The 14468-nt window shown below is 43.3% G+C and overlaps 1 protein-coding gene across 1 annotated transcript in view; it reads right to left on the reverse strand.

Moving 5' to 3' along the window:
- C8H9orf85 (chromosome 8 C9orf85 homolog) overlaps positions 1 to 14157 on the reverse strand; it is a 73645-nt gene extending 59488 nt beyond the window's left edge. The window contains exon 1 of the mRNA XM_005352039.2: positions 13839 to 14157. Coding sequence (XP_005352096.1) covers positions 13839 to 13940 — 102 coding nt within the window. The 5' untranslated portion in view covers positions 13941 to 14157. The remainder of the gene's footprint in view (positions 1 to 13838) is intronic.
- Positions 14158 to 14468: the final 311 nt, after the last annotated feature.

The following is a 14468-nucleotide window of genomic DNA, read 5'->3' on the forward strand; positions in this document are numbered from 1 at the left end:
TCAGAGGTTAAGAGTACTGGCTGCTCTTCCAGAGGTCCTGAGTTCAATTCCCAGCAACCACATGGTGGCTCACAACCATCTGTGCTGAGATCTGGTGTCCTGCTCTAGCGTGCAGGCATACATCGAGGCAGAATGTTGTATACATAATAAATAAATAAATCTTAAAAAAAAAAGACTCCCTTTATATAAAGTTCTGTAGACACTGATCCACTGGCCATGTTAAGAAACCTAAAGCCTTGAAATCTAGCAGATTCCATGTGTTTTTTAAGAGTCTTCACCCCTATCCCTGTGAGCTCAACACCTCACTCCAATGATATCTCTTCGCCACAATATTCTTGTAAAGCACTTGACAGATTCTTCCGTCTAAAGTCTTTTGAGGCCTTTGTCGGTCCTGGAGGACATCTTCCTTCTCACTGTCTCTGCCTTCTGGGTGAGTTCTTTGCACACACCGGCTGCTCAGCGAGGTCCTTCACATCTCAGGTTCCATCTCACTTTCATTACTTTGGACTTCTACGTTTTAAACAATCTATCAGTGTAATCCCCAAATCACAAACACAGTCATTTTTCAGGCCTGTCCATGGCTGTCGCATAGCTATCCTACTAGGAGGTTACACTGCAACCAGCATGCGGGGGTGTTTGACTTCTAGACGTCTGTCTCTGTTTGGGGGACTTTATGAAGTTTTTAGTCACTGACAATATGAAGCACACCCTCTCTTGTAGAATCCTGCCTAGCTCCTTTACCTGGGCACAAGAGATAAAGCCCTCAGTTGTGCAGCTCGCGGCTGGAGTTTTCCTAAAATGCTTAGAGCTGACGAGTAATCTGCCCAACCTACGTATGCAAGCCTAGATCTGCACTATGCTACACAGTAGCCACCAACTGCAGGCAGCTATGTTAAATGAAGTGACGTTAAAGTTCAATCCTCAGAAGGTACACATGGTGAGCACACTGGATAGCGCTGGCAAGGACCCCTGGCTGCACCACGGACAGGTCTGCTGGGCGGTGCCACACAGATGAACAGACCTGAGAATCACGAATGCCCTGGAAGAGAATTCACATTTTATAATCCCTGCCTTTGATCGAGAGGTCAGAGCTTAGTTTTACTGTGTACAGGGTTCATGCTGTTTCCAGGTACAGGCTCCCACGTACTCGCATCTCTCTTCCATGGTACAGGCTCCCATGTACCCGCATCTCTCTTCTGTGGCATTCTCCCACAGGCTCCCACGTTCCCGCATCTCTCTTCCGTGGCATTCTCCCACATTAGAAAGCAAGACTTTGTCTTTACATTATTCTGAAATCTAATCAGAAACATCTTGACTTCCAACCATATTACATCACAAAGTTGTAAATTTAGGAGTTGTCTCTCTACTTTATGCCTTATAAGTTTTCTCGATTTTTTATTATAAAGACAAGATTTTATTTTTGCTTATCTGCTAAGGATATGTATTATAAAGGTCTCCACATTTAAACTATAAAAAAACACTTGTTCACTTTTTATAAATGATGTAACCTTTGTCAAAAACCTCCACCTCTGTGAGGACTCTCAGCCAAGCATATGTTCAGCTTTCCAGCATCCTGCGGAATTCCTCCTTAGTTCTCCCCAGTCAGAGGACAAGAGCCTCTGTCCTTGTCGCACTCTCTATAATGCTCTCTCCTAGAAGCATCTTTTTCAATTGTCAAAGGTCACAGTTTCCACTGAAATTTGAGTTGGTGGAGAGGGGTGTTTTCAGTCAACCATTTTTAATTAGAAACATCAATAATTTTTTTTCTGGACAGCAAAAAGCAAGCCTTAATAAACACATCCCTAGGGAAACCTTAAATTAGAGTTAGAAACCACAGAAAGCCACGACTTTGTTTAAACATCCCAGGGAACAGCTGACCATATGAGGATCAAATAACTTCATACATTCCATACATAAAAACAATCACAATGTTCTCTTTTATACAGATAACTGATGATAACTTACCCCATATTGCTCTTAAAACTTTGTAAAAAAAAAAAAAACAAAACAGTGCCATCATGTCATCCAGTTTATAAGAAACTTGAGATCATATTACTACAGACCCTGTGACAGAGGTGCCTGATGGCATACTGAACATTCACTACTCAAGTATATACCCTGATGTCAATTAGATTACTCAAACTGATGACTTCAGTGACATGAGTAATCTCAAGACAAACAAATAAGCCACCTGGTAGAGAAGGGCTGAGTATTTAATAACATATAAATCTTCACAGAACAACAAAACATTTAAAGTAATCCCTAGCTTAGCTTGGAATTTCAGACCCAAGATGTTATAAATGACCTACAATATCAAATGACCTTCAAAATTGGGTGTGAGTTACATAAACGTATAATAGAATTCCAGTGATGAACCATAATTTAAAATACACAAACAGCTCCATCATCTACAAGAGTTCTTCCTGTTAGTAGCATATGACTCTATCCAAATAAAACAAACAAAAAATATATCATACAACTTTGTTCCCCCAAAAAGCTGAATAGTTACATTAAATTTACAGTGTGAACCTAACTATTCCAACTAGAGAAACTTGATAAGATATTAAAGAACAATCTACTATAGGGTTTTGAAATATCCTTTTACATCCTGAAGATACAGGTAAATCATGAGTTAGGATTTTGTTATGTATTCGTCTCCAAAGCTATGGGAAAGTCCAAGTTTAAAAAGGGATAAATTGGCCTCTGCTGGAAAAATCAAGTCACATGCATTCCTTTTGGCCAAAGGAGAATTACTTGAAGTTTTAATGTACACATGAACAGTGACGATCCATCAGGATGCTGTTGCACATCCCTAAACACTGTTTGTGTATGGTATGTTCCAAGCTGACTCAAAGTTCATTGAAAAAATAGTTCATACTTCCTTAAGAGATACATTCAAGAAAGGGGATTGATGTTGAACAGGAGAAATGGATTCTAGAAAGTTACATGACATCATCGGTAAAAATTCACTAAACTGCTTTATGATGTATATACTTTTCTATATATAAGTTATACTTCAATAGAAGTTTATTAAGTAAAAAACATTGCACATGTAATTTTTCTACTTTCAATCTTAGTTACTAGACTGAGATTAGAATGGAGAATTCATATCTTACTCATCATCAGTGTTTAGCACACAACAGAGGCTCAACACAAAAGTGGATTCACATAGACCAGTATATATTATATACAATGAGCTGCTTTTTCTAAACGCTGGACCCTCCATCATGGGCAATAGATAGCATTTGTGTATACGTGTGAGAAAAAGGAAGAAGATATGCACACTAGTAACGAATAAGACATGCATCATATGCATGGTGAGGGCAATGCATGTGACAGGGAAGGAGAACTATTGCAAGCAGGATGAGCCAGGAAAACACAGCTGAGTGAGTAGCAAACGGCCATGGCAAACATCTTAGTAAGATGAAGGCCTGGAATACCATTTACAAAAGCTTAAGACCAGGTCAGGCTTGAGATGGGCATTTGCACAACCCTACCAAGCACTTACAGTACAGATGAGTCCACCAAGACCATGAGAGTCCATGGACTGTCTTCACTCTGGCAATAAGCATAGATATCTGCTGGTATTCTTGCTTTGGACTAGGAATAAACTCTTTTGTGTACTCTTTGACCTTTAGTCATTTACTTGAGCATTTTTGAGTCAGGAATTCTTCCTCAAAGATAAGTCCTGTATTCAAAAGACTGCATGGAGTAATAATATTAGCTGATCCTTTTAATTTGGCTTCATTTTCAGATTAATCTAAAAGGAGTGTGGAAACCTTAACATGATGTCATCTACAAACTTCATGCTCTGGAACCATACAATTGAGTCACACACACAAAATCAGACAAAAAAATGAATTATGTTTCAAGTAAGTTTGCAATTTTGTGTTGGGCCACATTCATTCACGGATCTCCTTGTCCACATGTGACCCTGTGGTCTGGACATACCTGAAACTCATTCCATTCCTTGACCTAGAACTCATCCTCGCCATTTACGGTTTGAATCTGAACCGTCCCCACAGACTAATGTTGTATGTTTGGTCTCAAGCCTGTGGCACTGTTTTGAAGGCTGTGGAGATAGGCATAAGATCTGACTATGATGAATCAGTCATTAGCAGTGAGAGCTTCAAAGGTCTTCCCTGGTATCTTAGTTAAGGTTTCTATTGCTGTGAAAAGAAACCATGACTACCACAACTCTTATAAAGGAAAACATGTAATTGGGGATGGCTTATGGTTTGAGAGGTTTAATCCATTATAATCAATGGTAGCATGCAGGCAGACAACATTCTGGAGAGGTAGCTGAGAGTTCTACATCTTGATCTACAAGTAGCGAGAAGAGATAGTCACACTAGAACTAGCTTGAGCATTTGAGACCTCAAAGCCCACCCTCAGTGACACACTTCCTTCAACAAGGCTACACCTACTCCAATAAGGCCACACCTCCTAATGGTGCCACTCCCTATGACCAAGCATGCAAACACGTGAATGAGTCTATGGACGCCATTTCTATTCCTGGCTACTCTCTCTGCTCCTGGTCTACCCTTACACAAGGAGCCTCACACACTACAGCTGTCATGAACCAAGCTGCTCTGGTCATTACTTCCCTGCTACAGTGTAATGAAATTCCAGTGAAGCAGAGTCCAAGCAAGTCTTTCATCCCGTCAAAGGTTTCTGTCAGGTAATTTTGTCACAACAATGCAAAAGTAACTAACACAGCACAGATTCTTCCACCTGGCTCTACTTGATTTCTTAACCCTTGAATCCCCAAGATCTTTCAGGATTATAATTTATCAGTTATTCCTTTTTTCCCATTTTATTTTTAAATTATAATGGTGCCTTTTTTGTCAAGGCACTTAACACAGTCAAACATATGATATTTACTGAATACCATCTGTGGACATGTTCATTGCTTCGGTAATGAGGACAAAAAAAATTCCTGATCTGGAAGATGGCTCAGTCACAAAACATTTATAAACTGAGCTCTAATCCTCACACCCACGTGAAATCCAGGTGAGGCAGAGTGTGCCTGTTAACCTGCACTGGGGACTCCTAGGCCGGGCAACAAGTCTAAACAAAATGTGAGCTTTAGGCTTCGTAAGAAACACTGTTTTAAAAATATATGGGCTGGGTGGTGGTGGCGCATGCCTTTAATCCCAGCACGTGGGAGGCATAGGCAGGCGGATCTCTGTGAGTTCTAGGCCAGCCTGGTCTACAGAGCTAGTTCCAGGACAGGAACCAAAAACTACGGAGAAACCCTGTCTCAAAAATAAAAAAAAATAAAAAAATATGGGAACTGAAGAGATGGCTCAGCGGTTCAGAGCACTGGCTGCTCTTCCAAAGGACTCAGGTTTAATTCTCAGCATCCACATGGCAGCTCACAACTGTAACTCCAAGATCTGACACCCTTACACAGAACAGACATACATGCAGGCAAAACACTAATGCTCATAAAGTAAAAATAAGTAAATAAATTTAAAAAAATAATGTTTGTAAATAATGACAGATGAAAATACTCTATACATATGCACTCACAACATACCAATGCACAAGAAAACACACCCACCCTTGTTTTTGTGTCTATTGTATCCTAAGGTAAGCTATAAATAAAAAAAGTATTAAGTTGGAAATTATGAAAATTAAAGAGTTCAGTGTTGTTGTCAACTCAAACATAGGACATTAGAACAAGCCTGAGTTAAAGATAATTCTTCTAGTTCTGGTTTTAGAAACTGCATAATGGTGGAAGCATTAATGCGCCTAGAGAATGCGGCTGGGTAGAAGCACTGGAGGGGACAAAAGCAGTCCTTTCTTTGCTACCACCACTTCACTCAAGAACAGAGGTCAAGCAGGTCACTAACCCTTAATCCTGCAGCCCAGCAGAAAGGCTGAGCAGGAGGCTGAGGCCCTGGAGTTACACACACGAAGATGCATTTTAAGAATGGTGTGGAGACTGTTTAGGAAGTAGTTACTGCTGGGTGATAAACCCGAGGACGGGATACTGCTACTTTTTGTAAAGAGGCTTCTTATATTGGACAGTCTTGGGTTCAGAGCAAAACCGAGAGCACAGAGCCCTCTCACCCACTACCCCACAATGCACGCCCATTCCATTACCAACATCCTCAGACTTGCATTTCTTTACTACTGATGAACCAATACTGACATATGAGGAGTACACAGGCTTGCTTGGCATTTATTGCCATTGTGTGTGTGTGACAGTGTCCAATGTGGGCACTCTCATTCCAAGAAGCACATGTAGAGGTCAGAAAACAACTCTAGAGAACTGCTTCTTTCCTTCCACCACGCATTCCAGGAACTGAATTCAGGTCATGGAATTTGTACAGCAAACACCCACTGAACCATTTCACAGGCACCCAAATGATTATTTTTACCAGCAATTTCACAAAGACCAATGACCCAGCCAAGTGTAGTTTTTGCCAGCTAGTTTATACAGTCAAGGATAAGCCTAAACTGCAGATCCTTCTGCCTGTGCCTCCCAAGTGCTGGAATGACTGATATATGCCACGACATTATTCATGTGGTGCTGGAAACCAAACCTAGGACTTTGTGCTTGGCAAGCACTCTACAAACTGCCATATCTCCAGCCTCTCTCAGGGAGATCTTTAAAGAATCTATAATAATCCATCGGTAACAGAGAAACTATTATTGGGTGAAACTAGTAAGGATGAATGGGTAATTAAGGAATCTTGTGCCTTCAAGCTGCTAGACAGGCAAGGGAGGTACAAAAGGAGGGGAGTGGCCTTAGGGAATGTCCTGATTAATTTAAACTGTTACTTGGCATAGCTTAGGTCACCTGAAGAGGTAGTCTCATATGAGGAATTATGATTACCAAGCACAGACTGGTCTGTGAACATGTCTGTTAGGGGCTGACTTGATTGTTAATAGATGTAGGCGAGCCTCATCCACTGTGACTGGTACCAGTCCTTGGGCAAGTAGTCCTGTGTTGTAGAAGAAAGCTATTAGCTAAGCATTGCCTGTGTGAGCAAGCAGGAAAGCAGCCTTCCTCCATGGTTTCGGGTTCAAGTTCCTAGTTCAGTGCATGCCCTGAACTTCTTCCAATGATGAACTCTGACCTGGAAGCCAAATAAATTCTTCAGTCCCTAAATTGCTTTTTGTTGTTGTTGAGACAGGGCTTATCTGTGTAGCCTGGCTGCCCTGGAATCCACTCTATTGACCAGTCTAACCTCAAACTCACAGAGATCCGCCTGCCTCTACCTCCTGAGTGCTGGGATTAAAGATGTGCACCGTCACTGCCCTGCCCCCAAACTGCTTTATCACAGCAACAGAAATCAAAGTAGAACCAGGAGAGACAGACATTTATTCTTTGTAATAAGGAAGTACACTACACCGGGAAGTTGGTGTTGAGGGAGCTGTGGGCCACTTTCCACCACTCAGCTTCCAGCCAGGGGCCACTCTGTTGATGAACGGCGGGGTGGCCTGGTTAGCTTTATACCCGAAATAATTACACAGAAACTGTATTCTTTTAAACATTGCTTGGCCCATTAGTTTTAACCTCTTATTGGCTAGTTCTTACATATTGATCTAACCCATTTCTAATATTCTGTGTAGCACCACGAGCTGGCTTACCAGGAAAGATCTTAACCTGCGTCTGTCTGGAGTGGGAGAATCATGGCGACTGCCTGAATCGGCTTTTTTCTCCCAGCATTCTGTTCTGTCTACTCCGCCTACCTAACTTTCTGTCCTATCAGGCCAAGCAGTTTTTTTTATTAGTTAACCAATGAAAGCAACAGATAAGATACAAGACCCACCTCCATCAGTTTGGTCACCGTAGTGGTGGAAAAAGGAAGCTGGACTGGAGAAGGGTTTAGGAATCTGTCAAGGAGGAGCCACAAGGAGAAAAAGGACAAGGGAGCAGAGTTATAGCCTGACTCACAGACTAGCGAGAAGAGATGTGAGGACATGAAGTACAGTCACAAGTAAAGGATTACGAGATAAGAACACAGCCACTGAGACAGACGACAACAATCTGTGTTTGAGGGAAAAGGAAGCATGTTAATAAGTGGCAGTCACTTTTTTTTTCCTTAACGTTTCTAAGTAAGCCAGCTGTGTTAGGGCACGCCTTTAATCCCAGCACTTGGGAGACAAAGGCAGGTGGATCTCTGAAACCTAGGGCTACCTAATGAATTCCAGGACAAAGTTCCTGCCTCAAAAAAAAAAAAAAGTTTCTGAGTAGAGCAGTTAGCAGCCAAGGTAAAGGCTAGTCTGACCCTGAGAGCAGACTGCTAAGGGTGGGCTCAGATGCTGGAAGATTACCCAGGAGACCGAGTGACCAAGTGATTACTAAGTATGATGAGTATAAGCCAGGCACCGGTGAAGAGCTGGAAGTAGGAGGCTGGTGCCCCTGGAGGGACGCAAGTCCAACTGCATGTATTTTTCTAAAGCTGGACTTTGACTGAGGAGGAACTGACTAAAGAGGCAAATGGGAGAGAGGTGAAGATGTGGGCCAAAAATGTCTTCACTTGAGAGCTCCGTGCTCCCTGAAGGTTAGCAAGGAAAGAAATTTAAGAAATGCTTATTTCAGCACCACCTCTACTAACTGATACCAGAAGGAAAGGGGAAGGCCTATGGGAGGGCACTGTAAGGTTGGAGGACCACATGCCTTTTGGATGTGTACCAAATCAACCCAAATGTGATGATTTCCCAGTGATGAAGGCGGAGCCAGCGGAAAGAAGTCACACACAAGCTCAGGGCCTTCTGATTACAGCAGAGGTCAAAGGTAAGAAGCAGACAGAGAACTCACTGAGAAACCAACACTGACTTCTTTCTCCTAGGCACAGCACTGGCCTGGTGGCCCCATCTTTTCAAATCCCCACCACCTCTCTCCCTCGCTAAGGGAGACAAAGCACACCTTAGCCTGCCACAGGCCATGACAAAAGGGCTCCCGCACCTCTGCTCTGAGCAATCTTGGGGTCACATTGCTTCTAGTACAAACAAAAACACCAAAGAAAAGCTGGTCCTGGTGGCACAGGTCTGTAATCCAGGTTACATAGCAGGCTGAGGCAGAAGGAGCCAAAGTTCACGCTTCTATATCACTTGGATATATCTGGGAAACTCTGTCTCAAAATTTCAGAAAACAAGCTGAGGAGATAAGAATCCCCAGCACTCAGGGGAAGCTCCACATCTAAAAAGGACCTTAGCGATGCCTTGCCTGAGTCTCACCACACAGCTCTCTAATTGATGGACAGCCATATGCTAATTATGCAACTCTGGGGACACCATTCACTCTCCTAAGCTCTAATTTCCCAGTATGTAAAATGTAATAATTATAGCATTTATCCCAGAGTCATTCTGAAGATTAGATAGTGTGTAGCAAGAAGGCATAACATATAACACATTAAAGTATATAACTAGACAGCCATTATTAGCACACATATATATCCAAAATTACCCAGAGAGCAGAGCTACAGACTTCCATTTTTCATCTCCATATCAAGATGACAATCAGGTTCTACAAGTGTTTTCCATAACCAATCAGCTCACTGAACATTTTATAAACCAAACATCTCCAAGGAAGTTTTGATCAAGCAATTACCTGTTCAAGTTGCAAAATATCCCAGTGCTTTTTGGGTTTTGTTTGTTTCACATCATATTATCGTACACCTCTGGATGATATAGCACTCACAACATAGTCCAGCACAGCCTAGAAGTCATGGCGATCCTCCTGCCTCACTGAGGTCAGAAGTACTCATCTCAGTGAGAGATAAATTTACACTTTGCCCCCACCGCAAAGTCAGATCCAGTGCATAGCATTTCCAAAGCAACTTGACCATAAACTGGCACTGGAGACCTAAAAATATACGCTTTGGGAAATGCTAACAAGAACGACGCTGATTATCCATAGAAAACAAACAGCAGTTTTTAGAGAATGGCATTCAGTCAGCTACCCACCCACCCATCAGATCTTTATGGAGCCTTCTTTCAGCAAAGACTCTGGACCTTTGAAGACTTCTCTTTCATAATCTTAGAGCCACAGGTGCTGACAAATTTAAAAGGCTTTTGATTAATTTCAGTCACTTCTCCCAGCATCTAAGGTAATGTAATATATTGTAATGTAATATATTGCCCCTTCTTACCCCAAACCCTCAGCATCCAGCACAATGTTTGGTGGCACTAAGTGTGGTCTTGTTATGTAGTTCAGGCTGGTGTTAAAGTCACAGTCTTCTTGCCCTAGTCTACAGAGTGCTGGGGTAACAGGTATGGACCACCACTCATAGTTTTAGTTTTTTGTTTGTTTGTTTTTTATACACATTAAATAACTGTGAAGAACTCAGTGTTTATTCACAGGAAACTGGTTAAGTAAGTTACTCTACATTTGTATTAGACGATGTTTTATAATGATTAAAAACCATAAACTTAGCTGAGTGTAGTGACCCAGGCCTGTGATTCCAGTAATTGAGAAGTTGAAGCAAGACAGTCTAGATTACCCAGTGGTTCTAGGCTAACATACAGATTGCCCTGAAAGAACATATTTTTAAAAAAGTAAGTTGTACTTTATTACATGCATGCTATATCACACACAGATATCTACAACATACATATAACTGTTAACAGTGGCCACACTTGACCTGAGAAAAGTAATCTTTATGCTCTATAAACTTGTTACCATGCTTTTCAAAAGCATACACTTCTTTTCTTAGGCTTTGAGCAACTTCAAATCCTCATAGATTATCATACAATTATGCTTAGCTCATTCTCTCTCTCTCTCTCTCTCTCTCTCTCTCTCTCTCTCTCTCTATCCTCCCTTGTCTTTTTTTTTCTTTTCTTTTTGAGGCAGGGTCCCTCTACATATCCCTGGCTGTCCTGGAACTCAGTATATAGATCAGGTTGGCCTCAAACTCAGAGATCTGCCCTGCCTCTGCCACACGTGAGTACTGGGATTAAAGGTGTGTGCCACCATGCCTAGTGGCATTAGCAATTCTTCACACTCACTTCCTACCACCATCTTAGAAAGACAGAAAGACGTGGTGTCTGATTTGCACAGTTCTGCTCAAGAGTTCCATTCATTCACTGATCCATATTCTTTCCATTCTTTTAGTTAAAAGAAAATCTAAACAGTCCCCAAATCTCTGGAACTCTCCACTCATCCATTTCCTCGCGCCTTCTCATGTATCTAGTGCCCTCTAGAAAAGCCACCATGCCTGCCTTTTGTATCTCTATTTCTTAAAACCATTTTTCTTTAGTGATCCACACAAACACCTGGACAGTTAAGAGCAGACATAGTACTAACCTAGTATAATAGAGTAAAAAATGGCAGAACTAGTGTGAGGTCTCTCTGCTAAACCTGCCTTTATCTGTGGAGATAAAGAAACGGCACCAACAGCAGGCCAAAGAAACAGTTCTCCCCGGGCTGAGCTCAGTGAACGAATGAGTTTAATTTTAATTACGGTCTCACAAAAACGGGCTATTTACAAGAACAAGGACAACTGGTGTGTGGCCACCCCACAAAGAAACTGTCCCTCAGCATCCATTAACTAACCATGAACAGCTTACATACACTCAGGGAGAGGTGATGCCTCCTACGTCCCTCCCCACTCCACAACAGACAATTAATGGGCCCAATCCCGTGCAGGTGTCTCATAGGTGCCAAAGGTTCAAGAGGTCACTGGCCATGTCACTCCCGGAAGACAACGTTCCACAACACCAGTGTTATTTTCATTGCACACCATCTCCTTCCAGAAAAGGAAACAAAGATATCTAGACGCAATCAATGATGCAGTCAATTTAGTGAGACTTAAACCTCTTTTGATCTCCACCTTTTCCAAGCCTGTGAGTAGCCTGGTGGCATTGCCGATCAGTGACCATAAAAAAGGGCCTCTTAAATCAGCTCAGAAAATGGGAGGTTACCAAGCCTGGAACGCACCGCTTTACTGTTAGAAAATCCTCACATGGAACTGAAGGGTCCTCGGGATGCTGATCTCTTTGCCATTGGAAGACTAGAGCAAGCTTCTAGACTCTTCTAGAACATATTCAAATAGGAAAGTGGATATTTGCCTAGATCAACATCCCAATAAGCATCTAGCATAGCTAGGCATGGTGGCACACACCTCAGGAGACGGAGGCAGGAGAGTCACTGCAAGTTCAAGTCCTGCTTGCCTGGTCTACAGAGTGAGACTCTGTCTCAGCAGATTAAAAACAAGTAGAGGCAGTATGGGAGTAGAGGGAAGGTTGCTAACACTCCATTTTCGTCTGGCCTGTCTTGAATTTAAAAACTAACTCTATAGCCGGGTGATGGTGGCGCACACCTTTAATCCCAGCACTCGGGAGGCAGAGGCAGGTGGGTCTCTGTGAGTTAGAGGCCAGCCTGGTCTACAAGAGCTAGTTCCAGGACAGGAACCAAAAAGCTATGGAGAAACCCTGTCTTGAAAATCCAAAAAAAAAAAAAAAATAAAATAAATAAAATAAAAAAACTAACTCTATAATAAAGGGCTGTGACAACCTGGGCTCCCAGCTTCCTTCCTCTCAGGAAAGGACCGATTACCTTATCACGCAATTCTATTCTAGTCCAGTCTGGTCTTCCTTTCAAGGCTCTCTATGGATTGTATGCTGGCTACAGGGTCAGTGGGAGGAAATTACGCTCCACTACCCCACAGCTGTGTGGGCCAAACTGTGGGTTAATTTATTTTTCTTTGCCGATGTCTACTCCATAATTTCTTCTAAAATACAGGGCAAGTAGGTGGTAGGTTTATGGAGGGACCCAGTACCTGCTGGCCCAACGTGCTCTGAGGGCCTAACTGAAAATATCCTTCTTTACTCTTCTTCACTGAACTACCTTTCCCTTTAACCACTTACATTAAAATTTGTAATTACAGATCAATCTGTTCAATTACTGTCCAGATCACTCAGAGAACTACAAGCTCCACAAAGACAGCATCAGTGTTTCTGAGCACTGTCCGCCCCCCCCCCATGGGTATAGCACCCAGTACATGAGAGATGCTCATTAAACATTTGAGAATCAAAGAAGAAAAAGGGAGCACACGCTGCTATAAATAGATTGCTTTCCTGATATTTTAAAATTAATCACCTGCTGACCACCTGCTATGTCCCAGACTACCTACGTCTTTATTTTGTTAGCTTCGAAATAATCCCACCAGATTTCTCATTTGAGACTCAAGAGAAATTACTCAATTAATCCAGAAACAAACTTAGGACATTTGAACTCTTGCTCATGTAAATGTTAAGTTATCTCATATAAAGCTGGCCTCCAGGATGACGAAAGCCGATTACCCATCAGTTATGGGCACGGGGGTACCTAGCCATAGAAAATCACTAGTTTCCATACCTCAAGTCTGAATTTTCTCCCCGTTTACACGAGTCCTGCTAAATTAGGGTACTATCTAAACAGCAAGCAAGCATTTTTACACAAGCCGAACAGTTTGCTCTTACAAGCTCAACAAAAACTGAAATAACACGTTGTTGGTGAGGACCGTACTCCCTACAAACCTACGGGCTTGGAGTTTTCGAAAAACCAGGGGTGCAAAGAGACACTCGCGTGGGAATCTTCAGTTTCCTGCGGCAGGGGCGTGAACCCCATGGGAGCATCCAAGGGCTCAACCGCCCCATCGGTACCTAGGTCCAATCTTGGTGCCACTAGTGAAATGTGCTGACCACAGGACGTATTCACGGACCGCAGCCAAGTCAAAGAGAGGGCGTGGGAAGAGGATTTTAGACAGGATTGCACTGCAGCCAAGACTAACTGGGCTGCAATCCACGCTCGCCCTCGCCAACTCTTCTCATTTCCTCTCTCCCCTTCCAAGGACTTTTTCCTGGAATCGCAGTCAGTACGCCAGGCAGGAGCCTACCTTGGTCTGAACACTCTTATCAAACTTGTCATTTTTGAAGGTGAACGTATTCTGGTGCTTCTGTGGCCTGGAGCGAGCCACGTTGCCTTTCTGGGAACTCATCACCAAATCCCAAGCACCTTCAGCCGGTGCAGCCTTGAGTAACACCGAAGAGGATAGAAGTTCCCGCCCCAGGTTGAGACTACCGACGGTAACCCGGAAGAAGTTCTTCTACTCTTTCCGTCCCATCCCTCGGCTCGGCTCACGTGACTCATCACGGCGGTCACGCTCGGGCGCTGCGCATCCTCGACCACCCCCACCCCTTTCGCGGAAAACCTTCCCCAGACCCGTGGAGCAAGTCCGGCTTTTCTTCGAATCTAGACTTCTCCCATTGGCCCGCACGCGCCTGTCCATCACGGCGGAGGGGCGGGCACCCTCAGTTCCTATTGGCTCTCCTTTTCCGCAGTCCCCGCCTCCTACCGAACGCTCCCAGCCTGTCCGCGGCTGGGGAGCTTAGCGACTCGGCTGCGCGGTTTGTGATTGGTGGAGGGTGGGCGAGGCCGGGGAGCCTGCCCGCCTGTAGCCCGGAGCCCCGGTCAGCTTCGGCGCCCTCCTCCTCATCCTCCAGTCAGTGACCAGCTCCAGCCGGGC

Source organism: Microtus ochrogaster, chromosome 8 (genome assembly GCF_000317375.1).
Source record: "Microtus ochrogaster isolate Prairie Vole_2 chromosome 8, MicOch1.0, whole genome shotgun sequence".
Classification (NCBI taxonomy): Eukaryota; Metazoa; Chordata; class Mammalia; order Rodentia; family Cricetidae; genus Microtus; species Microtus ochrogaster.